This window comes from Selaginella moellendorffii, unplaced genomic scaffold, assembly GCF_000143415.4.
Source record: "Selaginella moellendorffii unplaced genomic scaffold, v1.0 SELMOscaffold_50, whole genome shotgun sequence".
Lineage (NCBI taxonomy): Eukaryota > Viridiplantae > Streptophyta > Lycopodiopsida > Selaginellales > Selaginellaceae > Selaginella > Selaginella moellendorffii.
In genome coordinates, this window is record NW_003314311.1 from 974594 (window position 1) to 999075 (window position 24482).

Below are 24482 nucleotides of genomic sequence, written 5' to 3' on the forward strand. Positions count from 1 at the left end.
TCAAGAGTTTTCCTCATCTCACCCAGCATATCTATTATAACTGCTTTCAGTTCTTGGCATGTCTCCTAATTACACATTGCAACCATGCTCAGCACGTGATATGTTTGCCACATTTAGTTAGTTGCATTTTGCATATATAGCTTGATGAACCTCATGGCTTTGTGCTCTCTCCTTACATAGCAACAAGGTGTTTATCAATCTGGTGACTGCATTATTGAAGGTGAGATTTAGCTCCCTCATCAACTCTTCTACACACCCTTCTTATTCTTGTGGCAAAGCTTTATAGAGCCTTACTTTCTACATTGATTCAGGAACCTTATACTCCTTACCTTTTGTAGCCAAATTCGCAAATAGTCAACTTAAACACTCAATGTGTTTAACATATCACCCTTGTCCTAGAAAACATATGCATCTAGAAATGAATGGATCCTCATGACCTCCATATCACTCTTCTTGCTGTAGGTGTGATTTAGCCATTTCCAGACATGGGCTCCTCCTTTTTCCATATCCAGATCCTATGACTCAAGTAGGCAGCCAACAGCCCATTGATTCTTGGTCCTCTAGTCCCTCAAACTCTTTAAGCCTCCAATCCATGATTGAAAATTGGCTCTAGATCAGAGAAATCCACAATGCCATACACTCCCTAGAACTGAACCCATGCTTCCGTGAGCTTCATCTAGAGACCAAAATCCTTTCCACTAAAAACAAACAGCTTCAGGCCTTTATCATGCCATGCTGTTTACAGACCCTTCTGAGCAATAGCATGGCTGAGAGTAAAGGAGTGGAGCTCTAATACCATGTTAGAAAAAACTCAAAGGTACAATAGCATGGTCCACATGCCCACTTGAGTTCCAATTTATATCTCAACATGACTCTTCACAGCAAGCTTGGTGAGGCCATGGACAGGGTGCATTGAGCTCATTGAAACTGAGCTTGTGCACGAACCTCTAGAGCTTCATACACAGATCACGAATAATATCCAATGTTAATTGTTTCTTGCTCTCTTTCAAGCAAGGAATGATTTAGCTAGAAATGCTTGAATAAGATCACATTAGCATGGAGAAACACCACTTTGCTATTGTTTGTTACCTTTACCAGCCTCTTAATGGATCGCCAACTAGGCTCATCCAAGATGTTAAGTCTATTCGTTTTGGCTCACTGCTTCACTTACATTTTTTCTGTTGTGTTCTACAATGCCGAATATACCATTATTATTACTGCAAATCATGATTAAGCTGCCTCAATAATTAGTAGCAGCTCCCACAATGCCACACAACTTGCCATCTGAGAATTCAACCATAGTATCTCTTCCATTACTTTCTCTCTCAAATTTTGTGTGCAGAAGAAGCATTAGTTTGTGATTTCATGATGCCAGGGAAGGATCTCTTTTGTGCTTGAGTCTCAACAATGGTGGTTTATGTTTTTTGAAATGATAGCTCTAAAATTTCTCATGCACAATCGCATCACTGGCCTTCCAGTTATAGCTTGTAGTTCAGACTATAGCTCATGGTTCTATCTTGGGTAAGCCAAAGCTCCAACATTTTTCACCATCATATTTATTTTTGCATTCCTTGCTTTCCTTACAAATTTCTTAATTTCAGTAAATAAGACGTCAAGTAGCACTATTCTCCCAGGAATTCAACTAAGATCTCCTGGTTCAATTTGGATCTAACGGTGTTGCTTGGCACTAGATGCTAAAGGCTTCTTGTTGTGGATGAATCTGGAAAGTAATATAGACTTGCTCAATTTTTATATAAACTTCCCAAGTTGGTTTGATCATGAGATTGAGATCTGAGCAACTTTAATTCAAATGTGCTGTTGAGAAGTATTCATCTAATTTGGGTTTCTTGACTGATCACTTTCCTTGATAGCTGCAAGCAAGGAAACACATTCTTTGGGTGAATGCATAACAAGTTGAAATAACCCTAAAATTACTGATTTTTAATTTTTTACTAAAAAATTAGTTGACTTTAATAAAATTTTAAAAAATTTTGATCACTTTTTTGTACTACTATATTATGCATTCACCCCTTTTTTGTTTCTATTCATACTACTCATCACATTTCTTTATTATTTACCATGCACTTTCTTAAAAGCTAAATGACAAAGTTGAAAAGTTGTTTTACTTTCTAGAAGTCCTAATAATATATATTACTTTGTATAGATCCAATAATGTTGCAACCCATTATATATACTATTGTAGTCTAGATGTTTAATCACCACATTAATGTTCTAAATAAGATAGTCAATATAAACTTACTAGGCATAATTAAGAATAAAGTATTAACTATTTGCTGTGTACTTCAAGTTTATGTCCTTTACAATGACTAAGGTAGGTGTATTACTTGGATTTGGGCTAATAAAATCTATGTTGCTTTAGTGGTTACATGATGTTTATGACATTGATAATTTCTTTAGATCTTAGCCAAAATCTCCATATAAAAACTAATTTTCTGATTTAGTGAAAAGGTTGTGCATGAAAATAATGAAATACCTTATTATATGCTAGTAAAGTTTTTTTTACTAGGGGATAGATGCTATATAATGGATTTGCTTCCTCAATATATAATATTTAAGGATGCAGTGGTTGATAATCATAATTATGCAAAGTTTTATTAGAGATAGCATTTTGATTTGGGTGGCTAATTATATTACTAAATTTTAGTAACCTCTAAATTATTTAGTTTAAATATCATAATTATTTAAAATTATATGAAAATATTTATGTCATTTCTTAGTGTATTTAATAGAAAATGTAATTTTATAAAAAAATTAAAATAATAATTCATATAATAGCATATATTTATGATATGAAAGTTGTATACTTAATAGTAATATTTATGTTGCTTAAAGAAATAAATAAATTTATTACTCATATTATTAATTTTAAAAAGTTACTAAAACACATATTTTATCAATACTACAATTCTACAACAATGCAAATTAATTAAATTTCTTTCCAAATGAAAAATCTAATTTCTACCAGAAGTATAACTACCATTGTTAATTGCAAAGATATATTTAATCATGTTATCTGCGGCTCCTCGCCCCAGCATGACATGAAGTTTTGTCCTTGATGCAAAAGAATTGTCGCTAAGGCACACAATTATATTGTAACTCCAGGTTCAAATGTATTATTATTAAATTTAATCTTTAGTTTTTCTAAATTCAACGTCAAGGCTTATTAGCTCAGTTGGTCAGAGCGTGGTCCTAATAAGGCCAAGGTCGCAGGTTCGAGACCTGCATGGGCCATATTGTTTACTGAAAACTCCTTGAAATCTCTGGACTGGGAGGAAACGTCCACACGAGATCTAAAACTAAAACTAAAACTACACTACGAGATGAGTGCACTTACCTGGTTGTGCCAAAGCTCACGTCAAGGTTAGGAATACAGTCCTAACCTTGAACCTCTCAAGTTTACTTTCCTAAGCTTGAATCCTTGAGCTTGTCTTTTTCTCCCTTCTCCACTCTCCCACGACTGCCTTGTGTTGCGTCCCGCAGTCACTGCTCCATTGCTGCATCGTGGGTAGCTGCTCCCTCATGTGGCTCCTCCTCCTCTTCCTCCTCTTCATAAGTCTGAGCTGCTTCCTCAAAGTCTTGTGATCTGAATTTGACCAGCTTCTTCCCGAGATCAGTTGCACAAATGCCTCTTCTCGAAACTTTAAACATCCGGCTTGAAACAGCCACAACTTCTCCTTTCAGTTTTGCTGCTTTACTACTTACTTCCTCTACTCCTACAGAGCTACAAAGAATGAAACCAGCTTGCCTCTGTCCCACCAGAACCTGAGAAACACACTTCCTCGTCTCTTCATCAACTTCACACCAGCCACCTTCAAGTTTAAACTTTGGCACTGAATTTTTCTTCTGCTCCGTCTGCTCACAAAACTTCGGAAGCACCACCTCAAGTTCCTGCGTCTGAAACTCCTTTATCCACTGCAGGTCTTCGTCTTCTTCTGCTGGTTGCTCAATCTGATCAGGCTGTTCATCTTCCACTAGGTTTTGCTTCAACCTTGCTTCAGCTTGCTTTTCCACATGAAACTTTTCTTTCTGCTGAACAGGTGCCAGCTCCTCTTGGGTAAAACTTCTTGTTTCTTGATTGTTTGATTGTTTGTCGTGTTCTTTGATTGTTTCTGGATCTTGTGCTTGCAATTCAGCTTGAATTGCTTTAAGTATTTTCTTGCTTTTCTTCCATTCGGTTTCTGGGATAATTTCCAGTTCATCATCGTGATCTTGTTCTTCCAAATTATCTGGTTGTTGATACTTGTATTGTTGTCTCGTGATTACTCGTATTGCTGGTTCTTCATAAGTTTGTGAGTCTTCGACTTCGACCTCAACATTCCATGCTGCAGGTGGTCTTGCTCTTGGAGCTTGATTGTTTACGACTTGGTTATTTTCACGATTTGCATTTTGGTAAGGTTGCCGAGGTCGATTATCTTGTTGTGGTGCAAGTCGCTGGTTGTAATTGTAACCTTGAGCTTGAGGTGGTCTTTGATTATAGTTGCGATATGGTTCTTGATCATAATTGTAATTTCGTGGGGGAGGACATTGGTAGTTGTCACGAGGTCCATCACGTTGCTGATATGCATTGTAGTTTCTTCCATAGTTTCCAGAATAGTTGTTTAGTCTTTGATCTTGAGGGGGTATTCTATTGTAGTTGCGATTGTTCTGACGGTAAAAGTTTCCTCTTTGATTGTACAAATTATCATCATGTTGATAATAATTGTTATATCTTGGAGGTTCATTGCGTGGTGGTCGTGCATTTTGATTCCAGTTGCCTTGATATTGTGGATTGGGCTCTTGTCGAGGAACATTCTCGATTCTTGAAACTTCCATTGTATTCCTGTATCGGCATTTCTTGGCTGTATGGCCTTCTCTTTCACAAATTTGACACTTTGGAAGCTGTAATTTGCATTCCAAATATGTATGTCCCTCATTTTTACACTTTGTACACCACACTCCTGCTTTGAGTTCGGTTTGTGAGATTTTCCTGATTATATCCTTCAAGTCTTGGTCTTTTGGTGTTTTCTTCTTTGTCTTAATGCGTATTTCTTCCTCTTCTTCATCATCTGAACCGTCATCAGTTTGTGAAGGTATAGCTTTTGTGAATTGCTTGAATCGCTTTTCCAATGTGAGGATTTCTTTGGAGAGTGTATCAACACTTTCATCATCTGGATTCTCTGTTGCAGCAGCAATTGCTACCATGTTTCTATAAATTTCTTTTAGTCCTTGGATATAGGATAAGCTCTTTCCTTTATCTGTTATCAAATCCTTGCAGCGCTTTGCATGAAACTTAAATCTTCGAGTATAATCTTGAATTCCTTCACGTGATTTTTGCTTGAAGTTTTTGATGATCTCATAGTGTTCTTCTGGAGTTCCACCGGTCTGGAATTGTTCCTTGAATTGTGTGACTTTTTCATCATGGGTCAAAGCATCATCGAGTGTATTATGCCAATCGAGTGCTTTTCCTTTAAGTGTGTATGGGAAAAGTATTTCTCGATGCATTTCCTGTTTGTTCATCTTTACAATTTGATCAAATTGTTTAAGATGCTGGTTTGCATCTTCGGTTTTTCCACCAGTAAAAATGGGATAGGAAATCATGTTCCCTATGGCTGTCGCTGGGTTGATGATTGCCATTTGAAATTGTAGACTTTGTTGGTGAGGTTGTTGTTCTGGTGAGTCTGGATTGGAGTAAAACTTTGGTGCTATGTATTCGGCTTCTTCAAATGCCTCAAACTTTGGGGCGTCTTCACTATTTAGTTCTTTGTTATCTTTGGCTGAGTTGCTCGACTCGGCAACTTGAATTTCTTTATCCTCCTTGTCGTACTTCTCTAATATTGTTTCTAAAATTTGTTGCTATTGTTGTTCTAGTTTCTCTTTTTCTATCTCTTCCTTTTTCACTTCTCGATTCTTTTGTTGAAGATCTCTTTCCCGGATCTTGATTGGGTCTGGTTTGTGTTTGTACATTCAGTTTGCTGAGTCTTCTCAACTTGAATGTTGAGGTAAGTTTCCTGAATTTATGTTTTGCCTAAGTTGTCTGGAGTCAAATGTTGTTCTTCATAGATTGCAAAGTCAAGCTCTTATGTCTTGAGTCTTCTGCAAGTTTGTTTTTGGTGTATAAATGCGAAGTCAAGCTCTTGTGTCTTGAGTCTTCTGCAAGTTTGGTTTTGTAGTAGAAATGCGAAGTCAAGCTCTTGTGTCTTGAGTCTTCAATCGAGTTTTTCTTTCTCGATTCTTCCCGAGTTTCTTCTCAAGGTCACTTTCCTGAGTCTAGCTTAGGAAAGGTCTTGTATTTGAAAAATCTGGTGGTGTAAGTAAGTACAATTTTGTTTGTGGAAGGAGGTTGGTTGTGTCATATATTGATCGATGTAGCTGTTCGCTAGTGATATTTGGTGCTGCTCTCCAAGTTTGGGATCGAGCAGGTATGCAAACGATTGCAACTCTCTTTAGGAGTCCAATCTTATCTAAATTCTTGAACAATTGTTTTGGTCTCTTACAATATGTTGGTCGTACTGGAATGCGAGCTCTCACTATGAACGTTTGTGTTTCCCAGTCGTTGGTAGTATTTGAAAATGCTGAATACAGCAATAGTTGTATTTTAATGTCCTAATTCTTGTATGTTTCTAGTCTCTAATGACGTCCACACGTCACAGTATAGTTTCCAACAGATTCTTGTTGCCTTTAGCCTATGTGTGCGCGGGTTTATCCAGCGCAATTTTCTCTATGGTCGATTGCGTGATGGTGCATTTCCTTGATGCTGTTCTTGCCGGTGGTGTTCTACTTCCCTCTGTCGTATAGCACGTTCTCTTTCACGATCAGAGTCGATCGCTTCACGAACTTCCCAAGGGATAGTCTCAATTAATACTCTTGCATTATAAGTTTGAATCCTTGACGCAGGATCTCCTAAAATACTCCTTAAAATGTTGTGACTGCTTGGACGCACTCTTCCTTGTTGGTTGCGAGTGATATGTAGCTCTAGGCTGGGGGTTTCGATGTTGGACCTCAGTGTCAAAGTTGAAGTTTGTTACTGTATTTAATCTTGGCCTATTGTGATTTTGTCTTAAATTTCTCCTCCTTCGACTTGTTATCCTCGAGTTTACAAGTCGTTCCCTTGAACTTGATGCAAGTTCAGGTTCCCGTCAGTTTCTTAAACTCGAATTCCAAATTGGAATTTGTTGATGGCCTTGTCCTTGATTTCTTAATTCTCCAGCTATTCTCGTCCGTCCTAAACGGTGCCAATATGCTATAGCATATAATTCGAGAAGAGTGCTTGTTGGTAGCGTTACACGGAGAGGACTTTGAAGAAGTCGGTAAAGTAATTCCACGTTCTCTTCAAAATCTCTAAATCTAAGAGTGTCCACAAACCAACGAACTTGTGGTTCAAAAATTCCACACTCTGTTGCTGCTATGACTCTCGTCAAATCAGTGTTGAAAGCAAGCGTTAATGGTTGAAAAGTTTCATGTTTGTGTATGCCTAGGAATTCAACAATCGTTTGTTGAAAGAGGTGTCCGCGATACACCCAAGTCAGGGTTCTTCGAGTTGCAAAGAAATCGAAGTAAACATATTTTTCTTTCAACATTTCCTCATTTTTGCATCCCTCCTATTTGCTAGACAATTTGTAGAAGAGTCGTAGAATCGTTTCTTGAAGTTTTTGTAAACAGCTAAAGCTTTGTTTCGCAGCTTGTTCTAAACTATCGTCTCTCTTTTTGGTGTCATTTTCTTGGGCTATTTCTTTTCGTTTCCTACTCTCCTCCGCTGCGGCAATGTCATCCCTGATTCGCAGTCTTGCTTTTGCTTGTTTGCAAGTGTCGCATCGCCATTTTGGATAGCATTGCTTGTACGGTTTTGCACAATTTCTGAAACCACACAAAAGACAGTCTTCGTATTTTGTACAGCTTGTGTCTCCAAATGGGCAATCGTGCTTTTTCATTCTTCCTCCATCTCCAGCCGCTAGAATTTTCCCTTGGTCGTTTCCTTATCGCAGATCCTTGGAATATTCGCTTTCTTCAACCTCTCGCCAAAAACAGTTACGCGTACGCTCCAAGTTTTCCACGACTTGGGTGGCTTCAATTTTCAAGTGTTCTTCATCTTTTGGTCTTACGCTCCATTTTTTTTTCTTCATGCCTTCATGCTCTTCCACCGTTTTTGTTTTACGGTCTTGTTTTTCTTGATTTTTGGGGCTTTTTCTTCCTATGCCATTTTCTTGTGCGTCTTTGGTCCGTTTTCCTTGAAGTTTTGGGGAAAATGAGCGTCTTGGTCTGCTCTATTCCATGAGCTCTTCACGCCTCTCTCATCCCACCGTGGTCGCCAGTGAAAACTCCTGGAATCTCTGGACTGGGAGGAAACGTCCACACGAGATCTTCCTAGGAGATTCAAATCTAATCTAGTCCCTAAAACTAAAACTACACTACGAGATGAGTGCACTTACCTGCTTGTGCCAAGCCAAGTTGAGACTGTGAACATGTGCTTGAAGGTGCTAGTCCCACGCCTTTGATCCCTTGAAGGCGGTGGGTAAGTAAGACATTGCTATTGCCATGAAAAGCCAAAGAGATAGGCAGAATGACGATGTATTGCAATGTATTTTGTATTAGGGATAAGTCTAAAAACATTCTAAGTCCTACTTTTATAGTCGCTAATGCTCACGTCAAGGTTAAGAATACAGTCCTAACCTTGAACTTCTCAAGTTTACTTTCCTAAGCTTGAATCCTCGAGCTTGTCTTTTTCTCCCTTCTCCATTTACTGTTTTTATGTTTTTTTACTTGGTATAACACATTGTTGTGGAAGATCAAGTTTGATCTGCCTCTCAATGGAGAAGAGATTTGCGAGCAGCGCAAACGTCCCTCCACTGTCTGGAGGATTCAAGTCAACCACAAACCTGGCAACGCGGCTGCCTTGCTCCACATCGCTGTAACTCTTGCAAGCTGCGAGCAGGCACGTCCAGTCGAAATTATCTGGAACAAATGGCATCACCGTGACGAGCTCCGTCGCTTCTCTTAGGTATCCAGCCCTCGCGAGAACATCCACAATGCAGGTGTAGTGCTGTTTGCTTGGCTCCATGCCGAAGTCTACGATCATGGACGAAAAATTGGCCATCGCCAAGTAAACCTGGCCTTTGTGGCTGCACGCGATAAGCACCGATATGAAACAAGCATCGGTGGGAATCTCCACCATTTTCATCATGTCAAAAGTTTGAAACGCATCTACTGAGTTTTTGGCTCCTGTATACGCCGTCACCATGATCGTCCAGGAGAACACACACGGGCTGGGCATTGTCTCTAAGAACTTTCTCGCTCGGGCTGTTTGCCCGTTTTGAGCGTACGCATATAGCATCGTATTCCAGCAGTGGATGTCCTTGTGTGGAATCTCAAAGAACACGTAAAAGGCCTTGTGAACCTGTCCATCGAGAGAAAACGCCGCCACCATCGACGTGAGAGTGTACAGGTCTCTCTCGGGCATTGCATTAAAAAGACCCAAAGTTTCTGGCAAGTAGCCTCGTTGGGCGTTTGCTGCGAGCATAGCATTCCAAGTAATCAAATCCCGAAACTCCAGACATTCGAAAAGCTGTTTCGCCTCTTCAAGATGGCCATTCTGTGCAAGACCAGAAACCATAGAATTAAAAGATACCATATCGGGATATGGAATCTTCTCAAAGATGAGCTTCGCCTCCTTCATATGCTCGTTCTGGGCATAGGCTGAGAGCATCGCATTTGACGAGAATAAGTCATGGCTGGGCATACTTTCAAAAACAGCGACAGAATCTTTCAGATATCCAGCTTGTCCGTACAATGCCACCATGGCAGTGGCCGACACCATGTCCCGCTGCGGCATAGAGTCGTACAGCACCCTAGCCCTGTCCATATGCCCATTGTGGGCATATGCCTCAATCATGGCCGTCCACGAAATGAGGTCGTGCTGTGGCATTGAACTGTAAACTCGAGTAGCCTGAGTTAAATGACCAGCTTCAGTGTATGCTCCAAGAAGGGCATTCCACGAGATAAGATCCCTCTGTAGCATTGAATCAAAAAACTTCTTTGATTCTTCTTGATGCCCGACCTGGGCATATGCCGCAACCATAGCATTGCAGGAGATCAAACACAACTCTGGAACTCGTGCAAGAAAAAATTCTGCGCGCTCCAAATTTCCGCCCTGGGCAAGTGACGACAGCATGGAATTAAAAGAGACTAGGTCCAAGAGAGGCAGCGATTCAAAGATCCGACTAGCTCGGTCAATTTGCCGGGTCTGGGCAAACCCAGTCGCAAGTGCATTCCACGAGATTAAATCTTTTGCTGGCATTTTGGAGAAAAATATTTCAGCCTCATGCATTCGGGAATTCAGTGTGTATGAGCTTAGCATTGCGTTCATAGCGACTAGATCGTGGAAAGGCATTGAGTCAAATAAAATCTTCGTCTGAAAAACATCCCCTGATTGGGCATGTGCTGCCAGAATAGTCGTCCAAGAAACCACATCCTTTCTTGGCATTGAATCGAAGAATTTCTTTGCACTCTCAAGATTTCCACTATGTAAGTAAGCAGCAAGCATGGAGTTGTGAGCAACAGTGTTGAGATCTGGCATGGAATCAAACACGGACTTGGCAAGATCCAGATTCCCAGAACGGGCATATGCCGAGAGCATCGAGACCCAAGAGTAGGAATCTCTAGCGGGCATGGAATCAAAGACCGCCCTGGCATGGGCGATCCCGCCAGCACATTTGCCATACATGTCCACGAGCTTGTTGCTGATGAACACGTCAGTGGCATCTCTGGGGATGCGGCTGTGGATGCCGAGAGCTCTTGTTAAGCTCCTGCACGATTCAATGGCGCGAATGGTGTCGTGGCGATTCCATTGCTCGCAGCTTGCCACCACGTCCACTGCCAGCATAATCAATCAACCCATTTTTTCTTCAGGAGTTGACTTTTAGAATTTGACTTTTAGTCCAAGGAGTTGACTTGTCTGACTGTCACAAAATCATCTTTTAGAATGTCACAAAATCATTTTAAAAGAATTTCTAATATCATATTTTTTGTGTTTTGGATCACCGCCACACCACCGTCTCGTCATTTGGAAAGTGTTTTTCTCCACCTTTTTCGATAATAATACATGATTTTGAGGCCCACCAAGTGAGATGACTGGGTTTTGACAATAAAATATTACCTAGTGTCTAGTTCCTTGTCATGAAAACACAATGATAGAGTTATATTTGATGAAGCAACAGATATAGTTTTTTCATTGACTTTGATAAGCCAACAATTCTGGAATGGTTGTGTACACCTTCGAAAGATCTCGCTGCACTTTTTGTTATAGTTGGATTCCAGCTGCAGCCTTTGGCATACTTTGGTGGATGGATCCCCAAACTAACGACTCGTGTCCCGAACTATAGCCACCGATATCAATATCAGGGTTTCCAGAGAAATCCTTCGGGCAAGAGCTGTTGCTTTCATAAATATGCAAGAAAAAGCCATGTGACTTCCTGCATAAAGATGCACACAACAAACAGACACAAAACGACATATACATGTTATTTTGCTTTTTTTCACCCTTTTTTTGAGGTGACCGCCGAATCCGAAATAAAATTGTAAATGGAGCAGCTTTTACCCATATATAGTTAGTAAACGTCAATGTATGGAACCATGTATGCTCTAAATTCAGACTTGTGGAAAATAAGAAGCTGCAAGGTGGTAGGGGGAATCAACATGAAGGCTCCATTCAATTTGGTTGGAAGGCCCACGACACACGTAGAGGTCCTCTCGTTGCCTGTTTCTCTGGCTTTGTATATTTGTTCTCTCTTTTTCCAAAATATTATGTTCTAGCATGACATGTGGTCTTTATTCTTGCTTTCCAGGCGGACTGGACTGAATCCCAAAGGGCCCCCTGATGCACAAACCATTGCTGCTGCTACTGCCATGCTCTTGCTACACCACTACTGGGTTTAACATGGAAATATTAAATATTTAAAAGTTGGTACTTTAAATATTCGAGCAGGGCCTTCCAAATATATTAATTATTACATGATTTTGAACTTACATGAGATCACACTATTGGAAAAGAAAGCGTTGGAACAAGTAGAAATCATGGTGGTTTGACAAGAGTGTGCCTAGATATATTCCAAGCCATGATATTATCTGTCCGAAGTGATTGAAATTGATGAGTGACTCATGGTTGCACTTCGGAGGGCGTGAAATGAAATCCAGTGATGCCTGGTGGAGGAATCAAATTAAATTGTGTGCCAAGTGTTGAGCCGCGAGAAAAAGAAACATCAAAAGACTTAGGCTCCTGTTTGTTAAGAGCCTGTCTACGGTCCGAACAAATGAAATACGATGATGCCAAAGAGTGGCAGAGATCAGAGATTTTTCCTTACATCACCTTATTCCTCTGAAAGAGAATAAATGTGAAATTTCTTGCTCATGGTTGTTCGATTCAATGATTGGCTGCCCGGCTAGCAAGTTGAAAAAAGAGAGAAATCCTTAAAACACTTTTCTAAGGGTTTGTTTGCTTTGGTTTTACAGTTGCACCATCTCACTCAATCCTCTCCATTGCCCGAACCTAAGATCTTAAACATTGTATTATGGCGATGATCATTGCAAAAGGTGGCGCGTTGTTTTGCACGTGTTTACGTAAAATAATCGGCGTTTTTTTGTTTGAGCTTGGATTTCTTACAACTGGCCACAGACGAGAGTTCGAACACTTCTAAACACCGACACATACGACACAACCTTTAACTTAGCTTAGCCATAAGTCAGCATGGCCTTTTCTCTAGCAATTCTTGGCCCTGACATCAACACAGTGACAAACTAATGTATGCATTTTCAAAAGCTTTAAAGAAAAGAAAAAACCCCTCACTTCACTACTACTGCGAGGAGTTGGACAATTCCGCGTTGTGGATTCAGTGTTATAGTGATTGATGATATAAGAGAGTTTTTCTTCCTTGCTTCTTTCTTCAGCTAGATTCCCAGTGCATTTACTGGTGTAGAGCCTCCATTTGTTTGGTAGCAAGTTATGCTAAAATAACAATTCCACAAAGCTCTGGGCCTTGCGTATATAGGGAATGCTTCTAAAGTTCTCCACAAGAAAAGAGTGTGTGACAAGGAGAGGAGAGAGGCAAAGAGGGAAAGAGAGAGATCACTCTTGCTCATATTTTCTCTATCCATTTAAAAGATTCCTTGAGAACTTGCTCATCTTCTTCTCCAATTCTCCCTTTTTGTTTGTTTTTTTTTTTTTTGTCAATCAAGGCAGGCACATACTTCACTTATACTTTTCTTGGCAAATCCAGCTGCATTCTTCGCTGCTGGGAATTTCCTTGAAGCTGGTCACACAGGGATGGTGTCAATCACACCCAGCAATTCATCGATTCTAGACTTCCAGAGAATGAGTCACAATTTGCCTGCATTTTACCAGGGAATCTCCCTCAAGCTCTCAATGCTCCTCCTTGCCGCGCCAATGCTCGTTTTCCTCGCCTCTTTGCTCGTGATCCTGGTGTGGAGCGCGTCCGTGGCCTTCAGATATGTCCACCTGAGAAAGAATCTCCTCGAGCAAGGCCTGGATGGCCCCCCTCCAAAGTTCCTGATTGGAAACATGCACCAAGTATCCAAGATGAGAGAACTGGCAACATCCAAGGACATGCGAGTTGGCGACCATGATCTTCTTCCCAGGATATGCCCCCACTTTACATACTGGTCCGCCATCTACGGTATATAGCTCGAATTTCCCTCCTCCATATCCACACTTCTAGCACACATTCCTCTGTTTCTCTGCCAAGCTTCTCCAAAGAGTTGTAAACTAACTAATGTGTGTGTGTGACAGGGAAGAGGTTTCTCTTCTGGTGGGGAATGGAGCCGAGGATCACGGTTGTGGAGCCCGAGATGATCAAGGAGATCTTGTCCACCAAGGCCGAGCACTTTGGAAAGTCGCTGCTACTAAAAAAGGGTGGTGTGCTGCTGCTTGGGAATGGAATGGTGTATGCCAACGGAGAGAGCTGGGCTCACCGGAGACGCATCGTTGGGCCGGCGTTCCATGCCGAGATGCTCAAGGTAAGGTCTCTCTTTCCCTCCCAAAGACATATACTTCTTTGGATTTGAAGAAGTTAATTCTTCTTTACTTTCTATCTTTCTATATGATATGAATTCATGAGGCATAATTATTGGCAGAAAATGGTACCCGAGATGGTGGCGAGCACGTCTCAAATGCTGGGCCAGTGGAGCCAAATCATTGACAACAAGAGCTCGAGGAGGAGCGGCGATGGATCATCCGCGGAGATCGACATCAACTATTACTTATCCATGGCCACGGCCGATGTAATTGCTCGTACCGCGTTTAGCAGCACCAGCAGTCACGAAAAAGGCAAGAGGGTGTTCCAGCTCCTGACGTGCCTCCAGAAAGTTTTCGCTCAGTCCAATCGTTTTCTCTGGCTTCCATGCAACAGGTATGATATCACGAAGATCAGAAAAATCCTCTCTCGCACTCCAGTCTCTCAAGGTTCCTCCACTCCCTCTATTTGTCTTATCTCATATCTTTGTGTCTCCATCGCCATCAACCTTTGCGTGGAACAAAACATGCATGATTTCCAATGATTCCTCCATATATATACCTTGTATATCAAAGTCCCGCCTGGCTCCATCAGCTTCTGGTTCTTTCACCACCTTATTCAATTGTTATATTTCTATCTGCTCTTTATAACTGTACTAAAGTAAAGATCATTTAGGATGCTCCCCACGGCTGCCAATAGAAGAGCTTCCCGGATCAAAAGGGACATGGAGCGAGCGCTGCGAGAGCTTGTACTGGAGCGCCGTGCGGGACGACAAAAGCACGGGTATGGAAGCGACTTCTTGGGACTGATGCTGTCCGAGAGCGAGCGAGACAAGTCCGAAGCAGCAGCAGCTGCACAGCAGTTTGACACGCCGGAGCTTGTGGAGGAGTGCAAAACCATCTTCTTCACGGGGCACGAGACCACATCGGCGCTGCTCACCTGGACTCTGATGCTTCTGGCCTTGAATCCAGAGTGGCAGCAGCGCGGCCGTGCCGAAGTGATGGAGCATCTTCCGTCCAAGTCCTCCGTTCCGGATGCCGATGTCCTTCCCAAGCTAAAGATTGTAAGTTGTTTTACAGTATACTTTGCACGCCAACTAGTCCACCTCCTGTCCTAGGCCAAAGTCATAACTCCACGTAGCTGCCTTTGAGTGTCTTGGAAGAAATTCTCTCTCTCTCTCTCTCTGCGTACACTAATCTTTCGCCACCTTTTTCTTTTCTTTCTTGCAGCTGGGAATGATTCTCAACGAGGCACTCCGCTTATATCCTCCGGCGCCGGCACTGGTGAGGGAATCTTTGGTGGACTTGAGCATCCAGGACGTGAAATATCCGCGGGGGACTACGTTTTGGATACCCATTGTGGCACTCCACCACAGCAAAGACGTGTGGGGGGACGACGCCCTCCACTTTAACCCGGCCCGATTCGCCGATGGAGTGGCGGGGGCTTGCAAGCTTCAGCACCAAAAGCTGTGGAGTTTCATGCCATTTTCGCTGGGGCCGCGAGCTTGCCTCGGGCAGAGCTTTGCGATGATGGAGGCCAAAGTGGTCCTGGCAATGATCCTCCAGAGATTCGAGCTCAAGATCTCTCCCAATTACAGGCACGCTCCGGTCACTGCCATCACGCTCAAGCCCAAGTATGGAATGCAGCTTATGCTTGCGCACTACAGCATAGAGGACGGAGAAAAATCGCCAGGATGATCATCTATCTTATGATCCAAACACGAGGTTGCCACCACAGCCACTGTACACTTACAATTTTTGTAGAGCTCATACATATAACTATGACATTCTAAAGCAAAGTGCCCAGCCTTCTGAGTTGAGAACTTTTTTATTCTCGAAATGCTTTGGAGATGCCCGGATGGATAGCTGGCTTTGTCTGTCCGCGACTTTAGTTCCCCAGCACGAATGTGTGCTTCCAGAAGTGCTTTCCCATACAAATTTCGTGGTCCATTTTTTTTAAGAAAAGGAGTTACGAAAAAGGAGGTCACAGAAGTCGTACGAATCCAATCCCGTGGAGATTCTACAATCCAACAATGGGATTTCTCCATGATTCCGGCCGCTTTCTCCTTCTCCTCGTATCAATCTATCTTGTTCGATCGTCATTGTCATCATCACATCGGGTACGCAACCTTCACATTTCTTTTGCTTTCACAAAAGCCCTTTTTCTTTTCTAGATCAAGATGACGAAGCAGCTCTTGTTGGTCGGTGGCTACAGCGATGAAATCCACCTCTTAGCGCTGGACAAGCACCATCTCCACTCCATCGCCTCGTTTCCATCAGGTACCAATCCCACCTTTCTGGCCACGCTGGGCAACGTTCTCTATGCCGTAAACGAAGTGGAGAGTGGCGCTCTCGAGGCATTCTCCTTCTCTCCACACCACACCTCTCTCACTCGTCTCGGCCACCCCGCCTCCACTTGCGGCGCGGACCCGGCTGCCATTAGCGTCCACTCCAGCGGCAAGTGGGTCTTGTTCGCGAACTACAACGGTGGCAGCTATGGCGTTCTCCAAGTCGACCATAGTCGCCACCAGGGTGTGCACCAGCAACCGGTTTCGCTGATCAAGGTTCCAGGCCTGACGGAGCCGAGCAACAATCCCCGGCAGGAGGCTCCTCATCCCCACCAGATCATCACGGACTCCTCGGGAAAGTTTGTCTTCGTTTGTGATCTCGGCACTGACAAGATCCACACCCGAGTCCTCAACGTCTCGACTGGGAAGCTCGACGAGGCCGCTGCTCCGGAGGTTTCACTCGAGCCTGGGTCGGGTCCTCGGCATTTGATCTTCTCCCGCGACGAGCGATTCGCGTACGTGATCAACGAGCTCGCAAACAGCGTGAGCCAGCTTTCGTATGATCCGGGGAATGGAGCACTGCGTTTGATCCAGAGCTGGTCCACTCTGGATGATAGCGTAGCGAACAAGAGCGCGTGCACGGCGGCGGAGGTGGCTCTCTCGCCGGATGGGAGGTATTTGTATGCGTCCAACCGTGGTAACGCCGAGGATACCATCGCGGTGTTTGGAGTGGACGCTGAAGGTGACGGTGGCCTGACCTTTCTTGGGCTGGATCGAGTCGGGGGTTCTGGGCCTCGGCATTTTGCGTTTGATCGGTCCGGGGAGATGGTCGTGGTTGGGCTCCAAAACTCGAACAAGTTGAACGTTCTTTCCAGGAATGTAGAAACGGGGAGGCTGAGTGTGGTTTTTAGCTTGGATGGTGTACAAGCTCCTTCTTTCATCCAGTTTATGTAATGTATGTCTATGGAGAGTATAGAACTTGCAAGGATAATCTTATGTTGATGGTATTCATGTTTCTCTTGTGATTTCATGCTGTTCGTCTAGCTTTGGATCATTGATTGAAACTTGCAAGCTACAAACTTGGAAAGAAAATACAAAACTCAGGATTTGTTTGCGTGTAACATGTTGGCCAGTAGTAAATACCCAGCTGATTCTTGTGAGTTCATGCCAACCAAGGATTTTGCAACACAGAATCCCTGCTTGACATTGTTCTGAGATTTGGAAGCTCCAAGCAGGGACGTCCAATCCACAGCATCAGGCACAAACGGCATGGTTTCCAAGAGAAGCTCGGCAACTTCCAGATGCCCTGCCTTGGCAATGAGGTCCACCATGCACGCGTAGTGTTGCTTCGTAGGCTTTAACGCGAAGTCCCCTTGCAACGACACGAAGCAATTTCTTGCGGCGTCGAGTCCACCAACATGTCCCAGGGAAATCAAAATGGGGGCAAAGCAGGATTCACCAGCTGCTTCAATGAAATTCATGGTTTGGAAAAGGTGGCGGGCTTCAAAAGAGTGGCCCGTGTAGGCATACGCAGCCAGCATGGCGCTCCACACGGTGAGATCTCTCTCTAGCATAAAATCGAACACTTTCTTGGCTTCTAAAACATGCCCATTCACGGCATATGCGATGAGCATGACGGTCCGAGATACTACGTCATGCTCCGGCATGGAAATGAAAACACGTTTTGCGTCGTTAATATGACCAACTTGGGCATACGAAATGAGCATATTAGTACAAGAAACAAGGTCTTGTTGTGGCATGGAGTCAAACAAAAATCGAGCTTCTTCAAGGTACCCTTTTGAGGCATACGCCGCTAGCATTGCGTTTCGTGAAACTAAATCCTTGCATGGCAAAGATTCATAGACCACCCTAGCATCGACTATGGCACCATACGTAGAGAGAAATGTGAGCATAACCGTACATGATACTGTATCCTGCATTGGCATTGTGTCGTATGTACGTTTGGCTCGATCAATATGCCCTTCTTGGATATATGCGTTTAAAAGTGATGTCCAGGAAAGCATATCCCACTGTGGCATGGTATCAAATAAGGCTTTGGAATCTTTCCCAGTACTGTGCTGGGAAAATGCCGAGAGCATTACGTTATATGCCACTATATCTCTCTGTGGCATCGCATCGAAGAGGGCCTTACACTCACAAAGATGCCCAATGCGGGCATATGCTGTTAAGACGATAGTCCAAGAGACAAAATTGGCTTCCGGAAGAGCGTCGAAAAATCTTCGCAATTCCAAAACGTAGTCCTCTTGGTCAAACCCAGTCAACATTGCGTTGAAAGAAGCCACGTCCCATTGGGGCATCTTGCCAAACAAAAGCTTCGCAATGCTAGTGTCTCCCTTCGCGGCATACGCAGAGACCATCGCGTTCCACGAGACTATAGTTTTTTCGGGCATACAATCGAAAAATCTCTGCGCGGCTGCCAGGTCTCCGTGCTGGATGTGCGCGGACAGCATCGAATTCCACGATACCACATCCCACTGCGGCATCCCGTCGAAGATCCGGCGCGCCCCGCGAAAATCCCCGCTCTGCGAGAGCGCCGACAGCAAAATGTTGAAGGAAAACACGCTGGGCTGCGGGATTTGATCGAAAATTCGCCATGCCTCGTCGATCGACCCGCCCTGGGTGTAGGCCAGCAGCATGTAGTCCCAGCTCAGACGATCCTTCACGGGAATTAGATCGAAAATCTCTCGAGCCTTGGCGGCATTTCCCAATCGCCCGTGCATCCTGATCAAATCGTTCGCATTATGGACGCCTAGAGGAAGAAGAAGCATCAAACTGGCATATTCTTCAAAGAATCTACAAAGTATATGCTTTAAGTACTTGGACCACCGTGGCATTGATCCAACCATAGCTTGCCAGGCGCAACTCGTTTTCACCAGCCAGTGACAGCTAATTGACGGGAAAAATGCGCTATTATAGTTTGTAGATCTTCTAGTTCTTTCAGCCATCTGGAAAACTCATAATCTACGCTTGTAAGTAAATTCGGAAAGATAGGCTCATTTACTTGTCAATAAACTCAAGAACAAAAATTAAAAAAATTAAAAAAATTTCCTGCCCTGCAAAGGAGGTGGAAGAGAAAACTGGATCAACTCTCAAGCAAAAGGAAGAGTAATAAAATCAGAGATGGAGGAACCAACCAGCGCGAGAACTTCAAAGGGTGCCCTGCCAATTAGGACTCAAATGTGAGAAAATTCTTTCTCGCTATCTGAAATGTTAACAGCGTTGACAAGTTTCCTGTAGAAAGTAAAGAATGGAGTCTCTACGTTCCTCCCGCCGCGTGAAGAAATCGCTCCCAGGTTTGCTGAGGGAAGACGCCGTGTGTGGCGTAAGCACTCACTTTCGTGGCTCCATCCGCTTGTAGTACATTCTGAAAGACACTGGCTAAGAAACGATGAAGAAATCTTACTACACGAACCTGGCATTCCTTGAGAGTGCCTCCAGATCGTCCACAATGACGACGTGCCTTCCAGCGGCCTCGCCTTCCTCCAAGCGAACAATCCTTTTGTTTCCATCTCGAACTAATCTCCTCGACATATTGCAGCGAGTACGAGGATGTGGCACGGAGGGTCGCTGCCGAGACAGTTTCCATCGAGCTCAGATGGATGTAAGTGGGTTTGAGCAATCGATCTCTTTTTTCTTTCACCACATTCGAGGATGGATTTCCAAACTTGTTCGCGCTGGGATCCGTGGCCAGCACGTTGCATTCCTTGCGCCTTTCAGCTCTCCCGCCGTGATCTTTGAGAGCTCTTGGTGATCTACGCTCTTCCCAGGATGTTCATCGCTTCCTTCACGGTCGTGGGGCCGTTCTTCCCGACTGGAACGTTGGAGCGCATGGAAGACGAGGGTGACATCGGCCTTCACTCTCCAACATTCCAATCTCCAGGGGTGGTCCGACGAGTCTCGTCATCTTTGACATCCACGCTCTCCAGGTTTTCTTGTTTCTCTTTTCTTTTCGATCTCTTCGCTCACCCGGACTTGCAAAGCAGGAGAGGTTTTACTTTGGTGACAGCGTTCTTCCCTGCTTCGACAGTGGCATCCCGCTGCTCAAGCTTCCGGATTCCAAAAATGTGAGACTCAGTTGAGAGCTTGCAAGCGATGTCCTAAAAATCTCCTGCAGGTGACTATAGCTTTCCCCGACGAGGGAGCTTAGAAGCGCTTGCACAAGCAATTCGAGCACTTCCCCACGGTTAAGTCCGTGACTTCTTCTCTCTAACTGTATTTCGCTGGTGGATCATACGTTACACGCCAGCTGCGCCGCTGGGCCAGAGCGGCCGCGCTCGAATCTCTCTAGCCTGCGAATCATCATTGTGTGAAGAAGAAGCATCACACTGGCATATTCGTTCGACCGCTGAACTGGCCACGTGGAAAAAAAAAATAGTGCTAGACGAGACCCTTGTTCTATTGCAACTCCAGACTCCTGTAAGACTCACATATCTAGACTATTTTGATGAACTTGACTTGGGAGCGCTTGGTTAAGATAAGGCCGACAAGGTCCGCTATCTAGAATGGCCGACATCGTTTTGGTTACCGTTCAAGGCGGTGGTCACTTCAACACAGGTATGCTCTTTGCAAAGAAGCTCGCTTCTCAGGGCTGCCGTGTTACGGTGCTACTGCCGTGGCTGAACCCATCTGGAATGACCACGGACATAGCAAACATTGAAATGCGCGCTCTCATGGAGTCCATTCCTTCCCCTCGACCGGCTTTCATTTTCCCTGGAGTTCGCAAGTCTCGTCCCGACCTTTTGCCATCATCCCCTTTTCCCGCCCTGCCTGACTCGCTCCGGAAACACCTCGATGTGCTGCGCCCCAAAGCGGTGGTTCTCGATCGAATGGTGATGTTCTGGGCAAGTCAAACTGTTGAGGAGAGAGGCATCCCAAAGTATATCCTCTACACAGGTGCTTCGGCGCATCTCGCTGTCATGCTCTCCTTCCACGGCCCCAGCCGAAGCGGGAATGTGGACCAAGACATGCAGAGCGTAGTTCATGTTCCCGGACTTCCACCTCTTCGATGGGCTGAGCTACCTTTGGACGTTGTCATCAAATCCCATGGGTATCATTCTTTCTATGTTTCTGTTTGTTTCCGTGATCTTTGTTTACAGATTCTACTTGGGTAAAGAAGGCGTAGCCAAGCATTTTGTCCACTCCAACGGGATACTACTGAATACTTCCGAAGAGCTTGAAGGACCAGTAAGACGGGCATTTAGTGGGGGGTGATTTCTCACGTGTCCGTGCAGATATTGGATGCTTTACATTGCGAGTACCCCGAGATACGGTGCATTCCCGTAGGACCTCTGTATCCATCTTCCTACCTCCAGGACGATCGACCCTCTCAAGAAGACATTCGAGGAACAGCGGTCTCAATCGGCAAGAACAGCGAGGATTCCACGGCGCTTGTCTCATGGCTGGACAAGCAACCCACGGCGTCGCTGGTCCTCATATGCTTCGGCAGCTTTATAGTCTTGGGCGATGAGATGATTCGAGAGCTGGCACACGGACTCGAATCGTCCGGCTTTAGATTCCTCTGGTCGCTTCCAAGTCCCAGGAACGAGGAGCCGACCGCCTACCTGAACCGCGTGCTACCTCCAAACTTTGCGGAGCGAACCTCCGGTAGGGGGAAAATCCTCACAGGTTGGGTGCCTCAGCAGCTGGTTCTCTCTCATCCGGCCATTGGTGCACTAGTTTCACACTGCGGGTGGAGTTCCGTGGTGGAGTGTATTCTGCTGGCTGGTGTTCCCATTCTGGCCTGGCCGTTCTTAGGTGACCAGCTCCCAACCTGCAGGCACCTTGTGGACGAGTACAAAATTGCGGTGGATATTGGGGTGGATGGTGTGCCGTCCGCAGATGACGTCGAGCGAGGCTTGCGTGCTGTAATGGAGGACCAAGAGCTCAGGAACCGTGCCAAGCAAAGGAGGAAGCTGGTCCGACAGGCTGCACTCTCCACCCAGCCGGGCAGCTCAGGGCATAACTTGGCAGAGTTCATCAGCTCGTTGGCTGGGTAATAGCGTCTCCTCCACATCTGTCAGGACTCCGGAGAAAAAGATGGCAGCGTCTTGCGGATATCGACCCAGAAAGACATAGTAGTAACAAGAGATTACTGAACTCTATGTGGTTTGAGGTGGTGGTGTTTGTAAATCCGTGGCTTCAAAACGTGAAGTGTACAACGGTGGAAGCGCGATTGTTCACGCGAGTGGATCGGAGCTGCTACGCAGGACAAGCACTGCATCTTTGCAGAAAGGATTCCTTCCCATGCTGGGCAGTTTAGGAACCAAGAGAGAAGTCACAGCGTTTGCTTTTCTTTGATGCATTCGCTGTAATGATCTCGTTCCACCCGGAGAGAGACTGCAATATGAGTTTGCGTGATCATCTTCGGGTTGCCAGAAGTTGGCTTGGCGTAGGCTACGGACCCAAAAGCTTAGACGTGACAAAGACTTTGCTGGCTTGCTGCTTCACTGACGAACTGGAACATCGCGTGACAAAGATTTGGATGGCAATCTCAAAGACGGTATCTTTTTTCAATGACCACTGTAATTATCACAGCCAGTGGCGCAATTAGCCAACAGAACTTAGTGACACCAAAATCTTCAAAGACAATTACCTAATCACTCCCTTTCACTGCTCTCTTTCACCGGCAGCGTTTTAAGTTTACGCCATGTAATGACCAGTGTGATTATCACAGCCAGCACCGTAAGAACAGAAATAACGTAGAAGCTGGCCCACAAGGGTTTCACCTCGTACGTAGCTGTGGTGGTGAGCAACACCACGGTACCATCACTAAGGACCTGAGGTACTGTTTGCGCTTGCAAGATGTCCCGGTCCTTCTTTACACTTTGCACGCTACTATATGCTGTATATGACAGTAAAACTGCACAAAATGTGAGCTTAGTGAATCAACTTGTGGCAAGAAGAGGTTCAAATTACCTGCAAAACCGAGTACGAGGAGTGTCCTATAAAGGAACTTAAACCAAAAGATGGGGTCCTGGCTTGAAAAAACTGATCCCTTGCTCGACTGAACAGCCTGGCCGTCGGTGTTGGTGTCCCCAACGGCGCCACCACGGTGCCAGAATTTCTCAAAGGACTCTTCAATATCCTGCAACTTGGTACTCGTTGCCAATAAACATGTTCCCACGAAGGACACAATCGCTGACAAAATCCCGCCATAGACTTCGTGTCTGTTGTTTGATCCATCATTCCACAGCTTGTTCTGCTTGAACTTAACATCTCTGAGCTGTAACATGGATTCGACCATCAGTTTAATCTCTGTGCTGATAGCAGTGTCCAGCTTGGTCACACATAGCTTGTCCTTGAACTCGAGCTGTCCCATAGGCAGATCTCCGAAACAGGGTGTACTGATCTTGTTCTGGGGGGGAGTGGGAGCCCAGAGGAACCGTCTCATCTTGTTGAGATAGTACTCACTATCTTGAGTGCTTAATACCAGCTGATCAGTACTGCACCTGTTCTGAACCTCCACACTGGATGGCACCGGTATTTGCTGCATCAATGCTTCCACACAGACTGTTGTGTTCGCCATGGCCTGGAAGTCATTCGCTGTAACCCCAGTGAGGGAGGACCCGAAAGAGGTATTCCCCTTAAAGGTTGCAACAAATGGTATAGGCTTGTCAGATGAGGTGTTGTGTACGGTAAGAACAAGCCAAGTGTTTCCACCGGTGTTCCAAGCCCAGTAAGACGTCAGCAAATCGCAGGAGGAACGATAGTCGAACAATCCCCAGCTGCTGGTGTCCATGTTCCTGGTGACCACGACACATACCCTGGTGGAGGAATTGGAGCAGCCGCATTGGAGGCTGGGAAACCCGAGGTATGCTGTGGCGTCGTTGCTGTAGTAAGACGGTGCAAACCGACACTTTGGTACATCCTTAGTGTTCGTAAGATAATAGTGGCTGGAGGTGTTGAGCTTCTGGTACTTGGTGAAGTCCGTCCTTGCACTGCTGGCGTAGTTGGAAAGGTAGAATCCTGATGTGCTACGCGGCATGTTGTTCAGATCTGGTTCAATGCTGGGTGCAGTTGCAGCCCTGTAAGGTACAGCAATAAAGAGCAGGCTGAGATCCGCTTCGCTTTCCTTCTGAAGGATGGGAGTAGTCCAGAGGCATGACCGATTGCTCTGGTCATTACCAGTGGATAGGCACATGCGGATGCTGATGCCC

The 24482-nt window shown here is 44.8% G+C and overlaps 5 protein-coding genes, 1 non-coding gene and 1 pseudogene across 6 annotated transcripts; 5 read left to right on the plus strand and 2 right to left on the minus strand.

The window, feature by feature from the left end:
• The first annotated feature begins 3178 nt into the window (after nucleotides 1–3178).
• Nucleotides 3179–3252, plus strand: TRNAI-AAU. The gene has a single exon. It is a non-coding gene; the product is annotated as a tRNA-Ile (tRNA).
• Nucleotides 3253–7723: 4471 nt separating this feature from the next.
• LOC112350453 (pentatricopeptide repeat-containing protein At4g02750-like) lies at nucleotides 7724–11900 on the minus strand. The gene is made up of 4 exons (XM_024686680.1): nucleotides 11812–11900; nucleotides 11329–11465; nucleotides 8758–10866; nucleotides 7724–7854 (listed from the first exon to the last, which is right to left on the minus strand). Exons 1-4 carry the CDS (start codon nucleotides 11898–11900, stop codon nucleotides 7724–7726), a joined length of 2466 nt encoding a protein of 821 aa, XP_024542448.1.
• Nucleotides 11901–13006: 1106 nt separating this feature from the next.
• Nucleotides 13007–15843, plus strand: LOC9648267 (cytokinin hydroxylase). Its single transcript, XM_002981648.2, has 5 exons — nucleotides 13007–13682; nucleotides 13796–14022; nucleotides 14140–14414; nucleotides 14694–15081; nucleotides 15248–15843. Exons 1-5 carry the CDS (start codon nucleotides 13313–13315, stop codon nucleotides 15713–15715), a joined length of 1728 nt encoding a protein of 575 aa, XP_002981694.2. The 5' UTR covers nucleotides 13007–13312; the 3' UTR covers nucleotides 15716–15843.
• Nucleotides 15844–15955: 112 nt separating this feature from the next.
• On the plus strand, nucleotides 15956–17312 carry LOC112350430 (6-phosphogluconolactonase-like). The gene is made up of 2 exons (XM_024686616.1): nucleotides 15956–16137; nucleotides 16192–17312. The coding sequence occupies exons 1-2, from the start codon at nucleotides 16051–16053 to the stop codon at nucleotides 17257–17259; spliced, it is 1155 nt and encodes a 384-aa protein (XP_024542384.1). The 5' UTR covers nucleotides 15956–16050; the 3' UTR covers nucleotides 17260–17312.
• Nucleotides 17313–17405: 93 nt separating this feature from the next.
• Nucleotides 17406–19046, minus strand: LOC112350454 (pentatricopeptide repeat-containing protein At4g02750-like). The gene has a single exon (XM_024686681.1). The coding sequence runs from the start codon at nucleotides 19044–19046 to the stop codon at nucleotides 17406–17408; it is 1641 nt and encodes a 546-aa protein (XP_024542449.1).
• Nucleotides 19047–19714: 668 nt separating this feature from the next.
• Nucleotides 19715–20536, plus strand: LOC112350455 (annotated as a pseudogene).
• Nucleotides 20537–20790: 254 nt separating this feature from the next.
• LOC9648268 (anthocyanidin 3-O-glucosyltransferase 6) lies at nucleotides 20791–22568 on the plus strand. The gene is made up of 3 exons (XM_002981649.2): nucleotides 20791–21373; nucleotides 21423–21510; nucleotides 21558–22568. Exons 1-3 carry the CDS (start codon nucleotides 20829–20831, stop codon nucleotides 22320–22322), a joined length of 1398 nt encoding a protein of 465 aa, XP_002981695.2. The 5' UTR covers nucleotides 20791–20828; the 3' UTR covers nucleotides 22323–22568.
• The last annotated feature ends 1914 nt before the right edge of the window (nucleotides 22569–24482 follow it).

Bases quoted from the DNA above. Each gene is read 5' to 3' on its own strand.
- LOC112350453 (XM_024686680.1), bottom strand. From the start codon at position 11,900: ATGGCAGTAGCAGCAGCAATGGTTTGTGCATCAGGGGGCCCTTTGGGA. The intron at 11,466-11,811 runs GTCATGCTAGAA...ATCTTTATGCAG, and splicing joins AGCAAGAATAAAGACCACAT to GAAGTCACATGGCTTTTTCT. The intron at 10,867-11,328 runs GTATGCCAAAGG...TTATGCTGGCAG, and splicing joins TTGGGGATCCATCCACCAAA to TGGACGTGGTGGCAAGCTGC.
- LOC9648267 (XM_002981648.2), top strand. From the start codon at position 13,313: ATGGTGTCAATCACACCCAGCAATTCATCGATTCTAGACTTCCAGAGA. The intron at 14,023-14,139 runs GTAAGGTCTCTC...AATTATTGGCAG, and splicing joins TCCATGCCGAGATGCTCAAG to AAAATGGTACCCGAGATGGT. The intron at 14,415-14,693 runs GTATGATATCAC...AAGATCATTTAG, and splicing joins CTCTGGCTTCCATGCAACAG to GATGCTCCCCACGGCTGCCA.
- LOC112350430 (XM_024686616.1), top strand. From the start codon at position 16,051: ATGGGATTTCTCCATGATTCCGGCCGCTTTCTCCTTCTCCTCGTATCA. The intron at 16,138-16,191 runs GTACGCAACCTT...TTTCTTTTCTAG, and splicing joins CATTGTCATCATCACATCGG to ATCAAGATGACGAAGCAGCT.
- LOC112350454 (XM_024686681.1), bottom strand. From the start codon at position 19,046: ATGCACGGGCGATTGGGAAATGCCGCCAAGGCTCGAGAGATTTTCGAT.
- LOC9648268 (XM_002981649.2), top strand. From the start codon at position 20,829: ATGGCCGACATCGTTTTGGTTACCGTTCAAGGCGGTGGTCACTTCAAC. The intron at 21,374-21,422 runs GTATCATTCTTT...CTTTGTTTACAG, and splicing joins GTTGTCATCAAATCCCATGG to ATTCTACTTGGGTAAAGAAG. The intron at 21,511-21,557 runs GTAAGACGGGCA...GTGTCCGTGCAG, and splicing joins CCGAAGAGCTTGAAGGACCA to ATATTGGATGCTTTACATTG.